Below are 16,927 nucleotides of genomic sequence, written 5' to 3'. Positions count from 1 at the left end.
ATCAGCTTCGAGTATTGCTGCACAGTGAAATACACTTAGTAAATTATTCAGAGATGTTTTCTTTATGTATATTAATAACAATCAGTCTTTAAGGGCATCGGTTATTATAATAGTGTGTTACAGTGAAATATATTTAGTTTGTGAGTGTAAAATTGAGTCAAAATCAAAAAGAAACTGTAAAAAAATGTTGTTAAACATCGCGAGCTTTCCTCCAGTGACAGAAAAACTTTGTTTCGCGACGATAGAAGAAATATGACGAAGGCCATTCCCAGTTAAATACCCGCTACAGTTTCGATTATTTTGTATAGGCAACCCAACATACATACATGTAAAAGTGTTTGCATAATATATATTTCTTAGGTCTTAAGTTAAAGATATATAACAATTACATTTCTTGTTTATATGAAACAAATTATATCAAATCAGATAAAGTTTGTGGTAATTGTATTAAAATTACGAATAATTATTATTCAATAACAGATTTCGGTTTAAAAACGTTATACAGTCAACATAAACCGCGATGACTTTCTCTTTAGTTTTCATAATTGATAAAAGCAATTTTTTTTCACAAAAATGATTACGAAATACTTGGAATCGAACACCATAACCTTTGCAATGTTCAGCAGAGAAAGTAATATTTCGATCGAACTCAATGTAGACATGGTACACGTATTGATATGAAAAACGTGAATAACAAAAATAACAAACCGAAAACCAGTTAGGTATAAATATAATAAACTGAATATCGACAAAAATAGTGTTATTTTAATTATTGTTAACATCCATTAAGTTGATCAATAACGTTGACGTATTTAAATGCAAAGTTCCCTCCTTAATGAAAAAAAAAATATTAAATATTCTTGAAATTTTTATCGTTCGTTATTTGCGGTTTTGCTTCGAAAACAAAAAGTGATCACATCTGCTTAAATAAACATGTCTGCTGAAATTGGTTATAAGAAACTCCTACCTGAACGTAAGTTTTTATCTTTCTTTTTTTTTCTGAACAAATTCAAATACCGAAAAAAATTCTTTGTTGTAATAAAAATATTAAAAGAACTATGAGAATAAAAAAAATTATTTCTTAGTTGAGGTTAACTAAGAAGTAGTAAATTCGATAAATTTATGTCCACAGCTGGTACAATAAAACAGTTTTTTTTGTATGAAAATATTTTTTCTGTAGTTTCCAAAACCCAATCGGTTTTAAATTTAATTTTGAATACATGATTTTATTACTAAGAAAAAATTTAAGCAGTATACGAGGGTGAGACAATATCTAGTGCTTGTGAAACAACTTTGGGATAAAAAAAATTATTTCGTAGTTGAGGTTAACTAAGAAGTAATAAATTCGATAAATTTATGAATATATTTATACAGTATGTCCACAGTTGGTACAATAAAACAGTTTTTTTTGTATGAAAATATTTTTCCTGTAGTTTCCAAAACCCAATCGGTTTTAAATTTAATTTTGAATACACGATTTTATTACTAAGAAAAAATTTAAGCAGTATACGAGGGTGAGACAATATCTAGTGCTTGTGAAACAACTTTGGGATAAAAAAAATTATTTCGTAGTTGAGGTTAACTAAGAAGTAGTAAATTCGATAAATTTATGAATAGATTTATACAGTATGTCCACAGCTGGTACAATAAAACAGTTTTTTTTGTATGAAAATATTTTTTCTGTAGTTTCCAAAACTCAATCGGTTTTAAATTTAATTTTTAATACACGATTTTATTACTAAGAAAAAATTTAAGCAGTATACGAGGGTGAGACAATATCTAGTGCTTGTGAAACAACTTTGGGATAAAAAAAAATTATTTCGTAGTTGAGGTTAACTAAGAAGTAGTAAATTCGATAAATTTATGAATAGATTTATACAGTATGTCCACAGTTGGTACAATAAAACAGTTTTTTTTGTATGAAAATATTTTTCCTGTAGTTTCCAAAACCCAATCGGTTTTAAATTTAATTTTGAATACACGATTTTATTACTAAGAAAAAATTTAAGCAGTATACGAGGGTGAGACAATATCTAGTGCTTGTGAAACAACTTTGGGATAAAAAAAATTATTTCGTAGTTGAGGTTAACTAAGAAGTAGTAAATTCGATAAATTTATGAATAGATTTATACAGTATGTCCACAGCTGGTACAATAAAACAGTTTTTTTTGTATGAAAATATTTTTTCTGTAGTTTCCAAAACTCAATCGGTTTTAAATTTAATTTTTAATACACGATTTTATTACTAAGAAAAAATTTAAGCAGTATACGAGGGTGAGACAATATCTAGTGCTTGTGAAACAACTTTGGGATAAAAAAAATTATTTCGTAGTTGAGGTTAACTAAGAAGTAATAAATTCGATAAATTTATGAATAGATTTATACAGTATGTCCACAGTTGGTACAATAAAACAGTTTTTTTTGTATGAAAATATTTTTTCTGTAGTTTCCAGAACTCAATCGGTTTTAAATTTAATTTTTAATACACGATTTTATTACTAAGAAAAAATTTAAACAGTATACGAGGGTGAGACAATATCTAGTGCTTCTGAAACAACTCTGGGATAAAAAAAAAGTTTCATATGCAAACCAATAACTACACTGTACTATACCCGAAACATTTGTATCTAAATAATTACGATATGATATTTATTTCATAGTTAAGTGATTACAGAGGTTACGTAAGTTGAATTTGGCGAATTCTCGTACTGATATTGGATTAAATACAAATATCGCAAGAATATTTTTGTGCTGGAAAACACACTGTATAATTTTAAAATTCATTCCTCGTTTTCGTGATAACAGAAATCTGTCTGATAAACGAATCGTTCAAGTGGACGATGTTAATGTTATAAAATATTTATAATAATATCAGTTTTAGTATGATATTACTATTTCGAAGTTGAACGATCATAGTTATAAATATGGCTGAAATTATTTATGTACCGATGGCCCCCGAACGTAAGTTTTATTTTGGATAAATTATTTCCATTATTCATATTAATTGTTGATATAAATATATGTTTAGTTATAATTGTGTATTATATCTAACCTTTTTTAACAAATTTAATAAAATTAATAATCATATAGGGTCATTATTCGTTGTTTTACGAAAACTTTAACCTACAGCACCTTAGGAATAAAAAGTTTAATCAAATTCTTGAAAGAAGAACGATAAAAAATTTATAACCTAGGAAGTATTTTAAAATTCGTCTCCATCTATATATTTTCTCACTATTTCAAAAAATCTTCGTTCATTAGTTTCCAGAGAAATCAATTTTCCATGAGTTTAAAAATATTTTATTATATTTTATCTTTACCTCAATACGGCCCTGTACAATATTGTGAAATACGCGCGTTTTTAGGGCGGTGCTTCTGATCGGCCATATTTCGTTCTTCTTTCCGGAAATAACGATCTAAATCAAGTAGATCAACTAATTACAAATACTAATCACTTAGTTTCATGCTTTATTTAACCGTTTATGGGTGTTTTTATGTCTTAATTCAATTATATGTATAATAGATTCCAATATTATAATGATTAGTATTCTTTTTTAAAGAAAATATAACTTGATATTTCCAAAAAACTTGTTTGTATTTACAAATTCGGCTACTTCGGTTTCCGAATGACAGTTATCGGAAATCGAGTTAACCGGATCATAATGTCAGAAGATTATTTATCGGAATAATTTTTTACAAGGAAAGTATTGGGTAATCAAAAAATTATTCTAAAACGAAAATTACAACCAATGGCGTAGACTTTAAGAAAAGATTCATCACTTTCGTACGCTTCAGGATGTAGCATTTAAACGTTAAATATTTAACCTTAATCAAGGTTAATACAATAAACCTGAAGTTAATTTGTTAATAATAATATTGTGTCTTCATTAATTTTGACAATGAATTTACCTTACGGAATCCTTTTTGAACGTCGATTGAAATGATTTGCATACAATGGTATTTAAAAAGGTATCAAAATGGATTTGTACTGTTGTACACGTTATTCAACAAATAATAGCTTCTCATTGTGACAGTGTTTTTAAGGTTAAAAATTAATAAATTTTTCGAAATGTTTCGATCTAAAAAAGAAAAAAAGAAAATTGAGAATATCACGCCCATTGAATTGGGCTCAAGGGATATACCAGCATCTCGTAAGTTATCCATTTGTTAACACATTTATAATAAGGAATGACATGATGTTTTTTTTTTAATAGGTTTCATTATATCAATTAATCATTTATACTATTAATTAAATTATGTTTGTCACCTACTTCAGTAAAAAAACTTTCCTTTATTTAAATCATTAAATAGTCAATTAAATTGTTCGTTTTATAAATTTATGAATACGCATGCGTTAAGTTGGCGCATCCGTATCGTCTACGCGATTTGAATCATGATTCGTCAGTAGTTGTCTAGCCATGGAAGGAGGAGCACGTCAGTTATTATAAAATTACATCAAGTAAACCCGATCGTATTCGTTCCATCACAATATGAAAAAAATTAAAAGGCTCGGTTTTAGAACCGTCTAATAATTTACATCCTAGATATCACTCTTTCAAATATTAATTCCACTCAATTTTCTAAATGTGAAGAAGTAAAATAATCGATTATCCGATTTTAATTAAGACTTGATTAAGAATGTGGTTATTGACAGAATTAATTGATTCCTAACTCACACACAATTGAATCGATTGTAAAATGTAAGTTATATGAAAAAATTGACAGTTGAACATTTATACTGACAGTTGTATCAAAGTCATTAAATTGTCAATACGGTCGTTAATATTTTTCAAATTCTATATTTCGTGCTTTTTAATAAATTTTCTTTTGTATAAGTATTCTAAAGTGTACATCCATTTTTTTTAAGATAAGATTTAAGAATACTTTGCATTGCATCCACTTCCCCAGTCACCCCTACCTGTTATTTCTAAAGTTATAAGGCAACTGATCCGAATATTTAACTACGCCCTCTAGCTGTGAATTAATAAACTTGAAATTAATTTTTTTAACCTAGATGCACGATTTAAAGTTTCTGTAATACTTTTACTAAGCTAGGTATATGTTAATATTGCGTAAAAATATAATAATTGAAAATTAAAAATTGATCTTTCATCTCAGCTTGTCCTCGTTTCGAAACTACAGGTTTTTTAGTAATCGATTGGGAGTCATTAACGACATTGAACCTTGTTCTTTATTCTGCATCATCATTCCGTAAAAAAAACTAATTATGTATCAGCCTCTCGGTATAATATCATTAAAAATTATATTGTTTGTCACTAACTACAAAAGTTTCATTTTTCTCTATATATCATTTTTTAAATTAATAAAAACTTAGGGTTCAACCTATTTGATTCAATAGCGCCCTCTATTCTACAATCACAAAACATAGAACTACCTAAATTCATTGAACATATTTAATGAATCATACTGCATATATTATAAATAATATTTTTTCTCATAACGAAGTACGTAAACGATAACCTTGTACAATCAAAACTACAACTAATTTCCTGTAATTATTTTTCGTGATACAGGTTTACGTCTTGCTTAAATCTTATTTTATCTATCTCCTTTTATTACGAACTTAAAAATGCGCTTTATGTCAAATTCTTTCGGCGTAGAATTGAGCGAGTCAAGCTGGATGTTGGTGAACAAACAGTGTTGTCAATGCTAACAGAATAGCCTTAATTATAAAAATATATATACGTAACTAAGTATAAGAAGTGTTTTTTTATTATGTTTTGTAAAAATACATTAAAAGTAGATTATTATACTAATGACTTACGCTGTCATTCTGACAGTTACGTCAAATATATTCGATTGGCATTATTGCAATCCGGAATTTTCACTTACGTGCTTTTTTTAATTAAATTGATTCCATCTTCTATCACATATAATTGAAAGAATTTATGATTAGAATTATTTTACATTATTGTCAAACGTTTTATCTAAATTGATGATTATCAGTAGTGGGAATATGAAGAAAATAAGACCGGAAATATTATCCTTGAAAATGGCGTTGGATGTAGTGATTACTTAAAACAGTGTTGCCTATTATACCAATCTATCAGTTGCCTTTTAATTTCAATAAATTCGTAAAGGACGACTAAATTTAAAATAAAAAATATGATTATGGATATTTATCCATCTTAACATTACCGAGCCAATGACCGTCTAATAAAAATAATAATATGTTATGATACAAATCACGTTTGAAGTAGATTGCACTAGCAACGTTGAAAAGAAGGTCAAGGTCATGTGAATAAATGAAAAAGGATTCGTCATTTTCTACAATATGCAATATTGAGTACATCTACGTGAGTTTTGTCTAATTAGATGAAGTGGGTTTATACATTTTTATTTTCAAATGTTTATTTATATTTGAATAGATTTGTTGTATACTAAAAACGCCGTCGCGTGATCGATACGTCATCAATTTGAATCGAATCAAAATGACAGTAGATATTAACGTTATGACTAATATTCCTAACGTCGGGATTTTTAAAATTATTATTATGTTTTATCCGAAGGTACAGCTATCTCTAAAAAATGTGTTTTTAAAATATTCCCAATTGCTACAAACCGCTACGACACTTTCTAATACACTGTTGTATGCCTTTTATTTTTATTTGTGATTAGAAAAAGATAGTAACAACACAGTACGTCTTAGATAATATCGTGATTCTAGTCACGTGTTAGGAAAGAATCAGCGTTAAGACTATTACCCAGAATTCGTTTCTTATTTGTTTACGTCAGACTCTTTCAGGCAAAATTTAATTTAGTATTTAATTCACATTTCACCTGTAATGTAGTTGTGTTAATCTATATACAATGACATCATAATTTTCCAACAGTAATTGGCACTAATTTTCAGTCGATAATTATTATTTTTGTCATTTGGAAAAATTAGAGTTCGATTAAACACCCATTTGACTAAAGTTCAAGGTTATGTTAACTAACACGTTATATTGATAAATAAACCCAAAGGAAACGAAAATATTAAACTTGAAATATTATTATGAAGTTTCATTGAAAATTTTCAAGTGCATTAAACTGTTTTGTAACGCAATATACATAAGTATACAAAGCGAATTTAAAGTATGCAACGGCCGGCATGATTTATATCTATTTCGAGTTGCAAAATGGCCGATATTATTTACATTGTTGTCAGATTGTAATTTTCTTTTCTTTTGTTTAATTTTCAATGTTAGTTTTAATGAAATAAATTTTATCTTGCGATTTATTTTCGCGGTTTCTTTTGTTAGGTTTGTTCATAAATAAAAATTCAATTTAAAATGCTAATATTACCTTCTACTTGATTATAAAAAAAACGACATGTGCTTAAACTAGTATTCATTAGCCAATCTCCTGTTTTTAACACATACGAAATCATTCAAGGAATGAAAAAAAAACTGGTAGGTTAAAAAAATAGTTAAATGAGGGTTCGAACAACAAAAAAAAATATAATGAGGACAGGATTACGTTGAGAAATAATTTTAGGCGGGATATATATTTTGTAACCACAAAGTGTGACGACAATATTTGCTCTATACAGGGTGATGTATGTCATAATGAAAGATATACACTGGGTGTACAACTACTTTGTTAAATAAAATAATTTAGGTACGGAAATTATATATAATCAATATTTTCATAATTTTAATATATAGGGTAGTGTTTCTTAACCCGAGGAAAGCCATAAATATACACGGGGACGTTAATGCAACAAAAATAACTTTCATATCTTGTTCTGCTAATTTGTTTCACTTTTCTGCTCCACAGCTGATATTTTACGCTAGTATTTAATATATTAATCTTCTGAAAGGGCACTAATGACACGATGGTTTAAGGGATTAGGGTCTAAATAAAATATACACCTCACTAGGTACACCATTTTATTTTTTATTGAAAATTAGATCCCGAAAATTGAATGATATTGAAATTATGTTTTTTACAATGAATCACCCTATATATTATTTTGATTTCGGCGGACTAAACTAAAGCAGTTGCCTCCAATTAATGGACTCGTCCATTTGGCGGTAAACGTGGAAGATACATGAACGTACACCCCTGCCGCACACGAAATGGACTCGTCTTATACGTGTATTATCATTGAGATGAAAATATTTTTCATTTTCAAAAGAAAAACGTCTAAAAAATGACCGATATGATTAGTTACAATTATTTATAATATGAGAAAAATAACGTACAATTAAACTAACTATGTTGTTTCGACGATAAATTATTTTCAACGACCTGCAAACCGAATGATCGGTTATTAAAAATTACATAAAAATTTCTGTCACAAAAACCTTGAGGTATCTTTTACAATTTAATTTAGTTACTAAATACAAAATTCCCACTTATTAATTTTTCGTCGATTATTTGTCCAAGGAATGCATTAAAAGTTCCTACAGCGTTGCCATATCTAAAATTGATACACTATATCCTACTTCCTTGAGTTTTAAAGATATTGTACATAATATCGGAGAAGTTTTATGCGTAATTTTGGACATTTCCTCGTTATCATCAATCTCACACGAGTCTTAAATCTCCTTATCAAATTACGTGTCGACAAATAATTACAACTGACATCCCGATTTGATAAAATTTTGTTCTGCGTTTTGAAAGTTTTTTCGTTATTTGCGCTTTTTAAAAACAAATATGCGTATCTCAAAATTATTAATTCCTAATTTCCTCAGTTTAAATTCCCCATATGTATAAAAGATTCTTGTTTATCTTAAGCTTTGTATTATGCAATTTTTTTACAAATTAAACGATGTCTATTCTTCTTTATCTTGGCAATTATTTATTATTAATCGTAAGCTAATACAAAATTGATTGCAACTTAATCGTTTCAAAAAAAAGCTTTCCCATTGAATTATTGAGCATCGAATTTCTACGGTTTTAAATTTGACGTGGCAACGTCGCATCCGTTTCCATCTGTATTTATATGTTACTTTTCTCCAATAGGTTCACACATTTTTGTGTATTCGCGCCTTTCAGTCAATAACGTGAGTTGTGCCAGTTTTATATAATCTGAATATTGTTCAGTGTACCGCTAGTATACAGACATAGAAAGTAGAACTTGTTCTGAATTCATTCTTCAGCCAACGAATTGATAGAAAACTGTGAAGAAACTGTTTGATAAATATTAATAACTTGGATTTTCCATAATGTCCAAAGGTGATATATTTATTTATATTAAAACATTCCTCGGAAGAATTATATATTAACGTTAAGGATTATTTTAAAGAATTAGGTTAGGATTCGATCTTTTTCATATTTTGTTTACGGTTATTATATATACAGGATTGGATTGGAATTTTTTCATATTTTTATTTCAGGTATTGATCATTTTATGTATATAACCGTTTGAAATGAATTGCTTTTTGTTTTTTAATCTCTTTAAATAATTTAGATGGTTTTCGAAATGTTTACGTGAGAAATAATTTTATATTTTAAACTATATTTACACTTAATAATCATAATAAACAATTAGATAACCATTGAAATCAATATTTTGGTTAGTAATGGAATTATCAACTAAAAAAAATTAACATTTCAATTTAAAACGTTAAAGATAATTCTATTTGAAAGTTAAGTTGAATTTCAAGGTAATTGAGTCATAGTTTTTTTATCTACTATTTTTTTTTAAATCGTTCGAAGTAAGCACACAATAACAAATATTTTAATATTTCATTTCTGTAAAAATATAATGGTCTTAACAACAAATATGACGACTCAGTGAAGCTGTCAATATACCACCGCCATTGTTGCCAAATATCCTAATTTTTCCGATCGGGATTCTTTTGATTTGAATATTTTTCCTCGTTGCAGTTGCCCCAAGTCTGCTTTCCGTTATGGAAAAGCTCCCCACGGTAAAGTTGGGGGATTACGTGCTGCAATTCGAAATTGACGAATTAAGACCGGAAGTACAAGAAATCGCTAGGAAAGAACTGAATGAAAATCCGGACACTAAAAGGGAAGCTATAGCAACACTACGAGATCTTTTAAAAGGTAACTAAAATGAAAAGTATATTATTAGAAGTATATATTCAATTTTTGAAATTTGTTACAGAGGAAAAAGACCTTAAAGTACCATTAGATAACGACCTTTGGTTAGTGAGATTTTTGAGACCATGTAAATTCTATCCTGAAAGCGCCCGTGATTTGGTGAGCATGTTTTTATTTCATTTAAGTAGAATTAAACGTGGCAACGTTGCATATGGCAGTTATAACCTAAACAGTATTCTTTAAAAGTGATTATCATTGTTGGAAACGTAATTATCAAAGGAAAAGCAAAATTATTATGAAAACTTTTTGAAATGATAATTGCCTACTTTTTTTCAGTGTATACTTTCTAAAAAACCACTTATCAATAAATTTGATAAACTTTACAGTTCAAAAAAGAATTTAATTTGAAATTTTTAATTTAAATCATCTCCGAAGTAGAATTAAACGTGGCAACGTAGCACATAGTTAAATCCATTATGGCAGTTGTATCCTAAACGGTATTCTTTAAAAGTGATTATCATTGTTAGAAACGTAATTATCAAAGAAAAAGCAAAATTATAATTGCCTACTTTTTTTTCAGTGTATACTTTCTAAAAAACCACATGAATAAATTTGATAAACTTTACAGTTCAAAAAAGAATTTAATTTGAAATTTTTAATTTAAATCATCTCCGAAGTAGAATTAAACGTGGCAACGTAGCATATAGTTAAATCCATTATGGCAGTTGTAACCTGAACGGTATTCCTTTAAAAGTGATTATAATTGTTAGAAACGTAATTATCAAAGAAATAGCAAAATTAGTATGAAAACTTTTTGAAATAATGATTGTATAAATTCAAATACAAAAATACTAATGAATAAATTTGATAAACTTGATAATTCAAAGAGTAATTTGAAGTTTTTAATTTCGATCATGTCTGAAGTAGAATTAAACGTGGCAACATAGACAGTTGAACTCAATATGACAGTTAAGTGTGATTTTCATGGTTACAAACGTAATTATTGAAGAAAAAGCGAAATTAGTATAAAAACTTTGATATTTCTGCAAAGTGTGTGGTAGAACTTCTGATAAAACAATTATTCTTGTTTTATGTTTATTTAACCACGTTATACATATTTTGAAATAAAAAAATCTCATTAAATTATAATTATTATAATGAATGTTTACTATTAAATTATATTTTTTTAATTACTTCCATAACTATGTCGACCAATGGTGATTGCCATCGCTATTAGTCATTATATTTCCGTAAAAAAATATTTTTAGAACTCATTTTTTTTAATATAAAACAAAATTAAAAAATTTTCCACTGCTTTAAATTAATTTTGCTTTGGTGGATTTTGAACTAGTTCCAGCTGATTCAATTGAACTGTACGTACATACGAACAAGTTAGGATGAAGATACGAGGTTAGGTCAAAAATAAATCGGAATTTTAGTACAAAAACATTTTTGGAATCGATTCTAAATTGTGACGCGCGAACTTTTTTTGTTTACAGATTAAGAGATATTATAAATTTAAAGTAACGCACGCCGATGTTTACGACGGTTTGATGCCCAGTAAAGAGAAGAATATTTTCGAACAAAATATTTTAACAGTACAACCGAATAGAGATCAATTTGGTAGAAGAATTTTAATTATAGAATTAGGAAGTAAGTAAAACTGGGGTAAACCGTGCAGTTATTGAACACTTGAGAAAATTTTTATTTTCAAAATTTAACTACATATCTCCTGAATCTGGACTATTGGGCATGAGCCGCCCCTGACTTCAAACACGTAACCATCCATCAAAAATTGATAATGTTCAAATTTATAGTTTAGATAATATACTTTTAAGTTTCGCAACCTATAACTCAGAAACGAGGAGTCGTATGACAAATTTTTTTATGTCACAACATTATTTCCACGTCATCTATTCACTACCGAATTTTTTGCGGAACACCCTGTATACGTTTAGTGATTTGTGATTATTTCGTATTTTCTTCGAAATTTTTCCAAAAAAATACCTTATCGCACAAAACAAAGTACCATTTACAATAGTAAACGAATTGAACACTTTTTAAATGCAGAAACAAATCGACGGATATGACGTCACGCTCTGGTTGTCTAGCGAGAAAGATGGTTGAATAAATATAACAGGGACGTAATGGCATCTATGATAGAATATTCAAATTTATATAAATAAACAATTTATTCTTATTGTAGGATTCAAAATGCGAGTGTCCAATGACTGTATGACGCACCCTATTTATTTTTATTAATTTTTTTTGTTTAACGTAATAATCAATTTATGTTTAATTGTTTTACATCGTAATTAATTTGTAATGTTTTCATTCCCCGATCGACTATGATAAAATATTGGCATTCAATTAAATAAAGTAATAAACAAAGTTGTTTTTCTAATTTAAACAATATTTAATTAAATAAGTATTAAAAAAAACATACGTATCGAAATAATGACAAGTACAGAGATGGGAACGTGAAAATAACAGTTTAAAAAAAATTGCATCTAATTTTTTTTTATTTCCTGGATGTTTTCGTTAAATTTATCATTGTTTCCAAATAGAAAAATGGAAAACGGATGAAGTGACATTAGACGAAGTATACAAAGGTTGTGTGTTGTTCCTCGAAGCGGCCATGTTGGAACCGGAAACACAAGTATGCGGCGCCATTGTTATTTTCGATATGCTCGGTTTGACTTTATCACAAACGACTAAATTCACACCCGGATTCGCCAAAAGAATCGTCGATTGGCTTCAGGTAAGACAGAATCATTTTAATTAATTATATGAAGTCAAAATATGCTAATTTCTATATGGTATAATTACGTAATTCGGCGACACAGTAAGAACCAGTATATTACGTAAAGTAATGGAATTTTTTACAGTCGAAAGTGGTATAAGAACAGGTTGTAAATAACTTCAAAACGTTGCTTAGCTTATTTATTCATATTAATTTTTTTATATTCATATTTTTGACGGTTTTTTGTATCGCTCAGTGTATATTTTGTGTTTTTATCGTTAAACGGAATTTTTATTTCGATCTTGACTATTTTCGAATACATAACCTCAAATATTTACACGCGATGCACCGGATTCTACACATAACATTATTACGTGTCTTTATTTATTAAATCTCCTTGAATTAGGTATTATTACATTATTTTTTTATGACAATTATCAAGTAATTGCTTCATTTTGTTTCAGTTATTACCCATTAGATATTCTAATCACATTCCGTTTAACTAATTTTAGTCACATCTCTTCGAAAGACGGTCACATTGTAACACATTATGAATAAATATCGAAATTTTAAATTTTATTATTTATTACGAACAAATAACTGATGTAAAACTGATACAGAATCAATGAATTTATTATGCATCAATCTTACGAATCTCGTTGTAATTCAGTGTTGCCAGACTTGTTCTTTTAACAGATTCACGATTAACTTTTAAATTATTCAAAACATTAGGATTTCGTCGATTAAAAGACTGTGATGGAAGTTTTTTTCAATAAAAGTAACGAAATATTCATATTGACGTGGCGAAAGCTGAGTTTAATATTTTGTATTATACAAATATTTGCTAAAAGTGCTTCAAATGCGCATAAAAAACTTCAATTCTGGCAACACTGTGGCAGATGGCCTCGTTCTTTCTCCTATCTCGTTGTAATTCAGTGTTGCCAAACTTGTTTTTTTAACCGATTCACGATTATCTTTTAAATCATTCAAAACATTAGGATTTCGTCGATTAAAAGACTGTGATGGAAGTTTTTTTCAATAAAAGTAACGAAATATTCATATTGACGTGGCGAAAGCTGAGTTTAATATTTTGTATTATACAAATATTTGCTAAAAGTGCTTCAAATTCGCATAAAAAACTTCAATTCTGGCAACACTGTGGCAGATGGCCTCGTCTTTCTCTTATCTCGTTGTAATTCAGTGTTGCCATACTTTTTTACCGACCATTTTTAATCGATTTACGAAAATCCTTCACATTATTCAAAACGCAGTTAAAAAAATAGATTTTTTTATAAAAATTAGAAAATATTCATATTTACGATAATAACGATAAAACTGCGTTTAATATTTTTTTATACAATAAAAACATTTTTCAATTGTTACTTTTAATTTAAAATTATTCTTATCTAAAAAAAAACTTTACTTCCGGCAACACTGTCACAAATGACCTCGCTCTTTCTCTCTTCCATTCTCGATTTCGTTTGGTATCGTAAACGTACAGATCCGGCCTAGCCACTTGTGTCAATAGTTCAATAACAAAAATAAATTGATTTTTTGTAAATATGCTAATTAAACGTTCTTTTACAGGACAGCATGCCTTTAAGGTTAAAAAATATCCACATCGTGAATCAACCTTATATTTTCAAAATAGTTTTCGCATTTTTCAAACCTTTCCTTAGGGAAAAATTGAGAAGCCGTATCATCTTCCACGGTACAGATCGCAAATCGTTACAGCAATACATAAGCCCCAAATGCTTGCCTGAATGTTACGGGGGTACTTTAGATTTACCAAGAATAAACGGTAACCAATGGTACGAACTGTTGGTTATGTGCGATCAAGAATACACCGGTAAGTACTTCAGTTTAATCGTTAATATCAAAAAAAAATTATTAATTGTACTTTCAGCGATCAATTCATATGGTTATAACAAAAAGGGAGAATTGTAAATCGAAATAGAAGAAGAGAAGCCATCCATCTTGCTATAACACCTACTGTCGATTATTATAAATTTTTTTGTAAAAATGTTGCCAGTTTTTGATATGGTTAGCTCTAAATATTTTTTTCAATGTTATACAATTTTAAATTAATGAACACACTATTTAACCTGATAAAAAAAGTTTTTCCCTCGTCCAGGGAAAGTTAAATCCTACTGGAAAATGTTCCTGATACTCCAAACTGTTTATTATATCGATTTTTGAACAAATTTTTTTGTTTCTCTATTAACAGAGTCCTTGCGTTGGTTCAACTCGGTTCTTATTAGCTTTTCATGACTTTCCTGGATAATAATTAGTATCAGATATGTTCATTACCCTCTTAACAAGCGAAATTAACTTTTCGATTTCGCTTTTGGTACTAAAAATTTTAGAATATTAGAATTGGTATCTATTTCTTCAGTTTTTTATCTGATCATCTCACATTTTAAGTAGTACAAGCACCAGAATCAGATCCTGGTGTTGTTCTACAACTTCTATCTTCATTTTGTGCTGCTTCTTGTTTCATAAAAGCTTCCAATTATTGGAAAGAAACGTTTTTACCAATTCTTTCATTTGTTAAAACGGTTTCTTTTCTTATTGTGAACCTAGCTATAGGTAGTAAAGGAGCTTTCTATCGCCGCGGAGCTCGCAGGATAATAAAAGAAGTGCAACTTCTCTGCCTAACCGCACTTTGAGATCATGGTAAAGGTTAGATGTTTGGGGTATTCAAATATGTCCGATTGTGATTAGAGTCTAATAAAGTAAAAAATTTTGGAGGATACTTACTTTTTGCACCCTTTTTTCTTGATAAAATCTCGGTTTTATGTATTTTTCTTCGAGGAAAGAACCTACAGCACACGACAAATTCAGTACAAGAAATTTTCCAACTTTCCTTTCCCTTTTACTTGTAGAATAAGTTGCATTTATTGTTAATTGAATTTTTCATCGTTAAAACTATTTTATTGGTTCTATTTAGCTCAATAACATACGAAAATATCTTTAATCGAGGTTCTCAACATTTTTGTTGTGTTTATAAGAGAATTTTATAAGGTTTTATACAATTTTTTATATGTAATTAGAAGAAGTGGTGTTAGCTTTTGTTTTTAGTAAAATTTCCATTGAATAATCAGAAATTTATTAGGTTTACACACATTTTTTTCTTCAAGTATTACTGCCAAGAATTCTGTGTGATAGCTTACATCACTCTTATTGTTATTGTTTGTACAGTAAAATAAAATTTTATTATAGTATTGTTTATATAAATATATAAAATTGGCATTAAAATTTGATAATTAATTAGCGTTTTATTACCTAATCAACCATACCTTCAAATCTGAAACAAGTTTGTAGTACCGATTAATTATAATTGTCACTTTTTTGTTCACATGAATAAAATATCGGTACACAATATGAAAAAATAGGTTAAAACACACGTTTACTGGTAATTTTCATAAGTTCAAGACTAATTATTAAGAAACAAAGATTACCTTGATGTAAGTTATTAAAAATGTCATGATTTCTTATTTTTGTATTTATATTTCCACATTAATTCATTTTATGACATATCTACATGGAATTGATTGTTTTATAAAGTGTGAAATTATAATTTCAGGCATTATTAGTTTTCAATAAACTAAATTATTCCAACTACCCAACAACACTGATGATAAAAATGACAATAATGTCAATTGCATTGTCATTCTTTTTTGAAATTAGAATGGCCTCAGCTTCTAGGTTATTCAGCCTATTTTAATGGATGTTTTTAAACTTAAACAGATACGTTAGGCCATCTAACGAAACAGCTGATCTACGTCAAAATGGCGGTCCTTGAGTAAACAATTAATTTTCTCGTATATACTCGTATTAGCTTTTCTTGGTTTATCCGGTAGTGAGAAATGTTTTTTTTTAGAAAATACTTTTTCGATCTGTAATAACTAATATAGCAGAAACTAAGTATTTGTGCAATTGTTTAGTGCAAGTTTTCAAGCAAATTACAAAATTTAGGAGACTAATCCTACTCATTTTCCACAAATTTCCAATATACTTTATTTACCGCTTGCCTACACTAAACAAGACACTATTATAAAAAAAGAATAAAAAGCTACTTTACTTACGGTTAAATCATTTGTTTACCCCATGACGGGTATTTTGACAATTTGTTAGTTTGCTCAATTCGTAAATGTCATTAGTTTT

At 28.4% G+C, this 16,927-nt stretch overlaps 1 protein-coding gene across 4 annotated transcripts; it reads left to right on the top strand.

Annotated features, from left to right (window-relative positions):
• The first annotated feature begins 144 nt into the window (after nucleotides 1-144).
• Nucleotides 145-15,615, top strand: LOC130453090 (clavesin-2). Of its 4 annotated transcripts, XM_056792685.1 has the most exons (8): nucleotides 761-973; nucleotides 2,876-2,961; nucleotides 9,841-10,020; nucleotides 10,082-10,176; nucleotides 11,517-11,670; nucleotides 12,585-12,778; nucleotides 14,348-14,609; nucleotides 14,667-15,615. In XM_056792685.1, exons 2-8 carry the CDS (start codon nucleotides 2,925-2,927, stop codon nucleotides 14,705-14,707), a joined length of 963 nt encoding a protein of 320 aa, XP_056648663.1. In that variant the 5' UTR covers nucleotides 761-973; nucleotides 2,876-2,924; the 3' UTR covers nucleotides 14,708-15,615. The 4 variants fall into 4 exon arrangements, with proteins under 4 accessions (XP_056648662.1, XP_056648663.1, XP_056648661.1 ...); XM_056792684.1 differs by lacking the exon at nucleotides 2,876-2,961 and having other exon boundaries at nucleotides 145-973; XM_056792683.1 differs by lacking the exons at nucleotides 761-973; nucleotides 2,876-2,961 and adding an exon at nucleotides 3,858-4,151.
• Nucleotides 15,616-16,927: the final 1,312 nt, after the last annotated feature.

Source organism: Diorhabda sublineata, chromosome 2 (assembly GCF_026230105.1).
Source record: "Diorhabda sublineata isolate icDioSubl1.1 chromosome 2, icDioSubl1.1, whole genome shotgun sequence".
Lineage (NCBI taxonomy): Eukaryota > Metazoa > Arthropoda > Insecta > Coleoptera > Chrysomelidae > Diorhabda > Diorhabda sublineata.
Note: the sequence above shows the minus strand (reverse complement) of the source record. Positions and strands in the feature narration are given on the sequence as shown.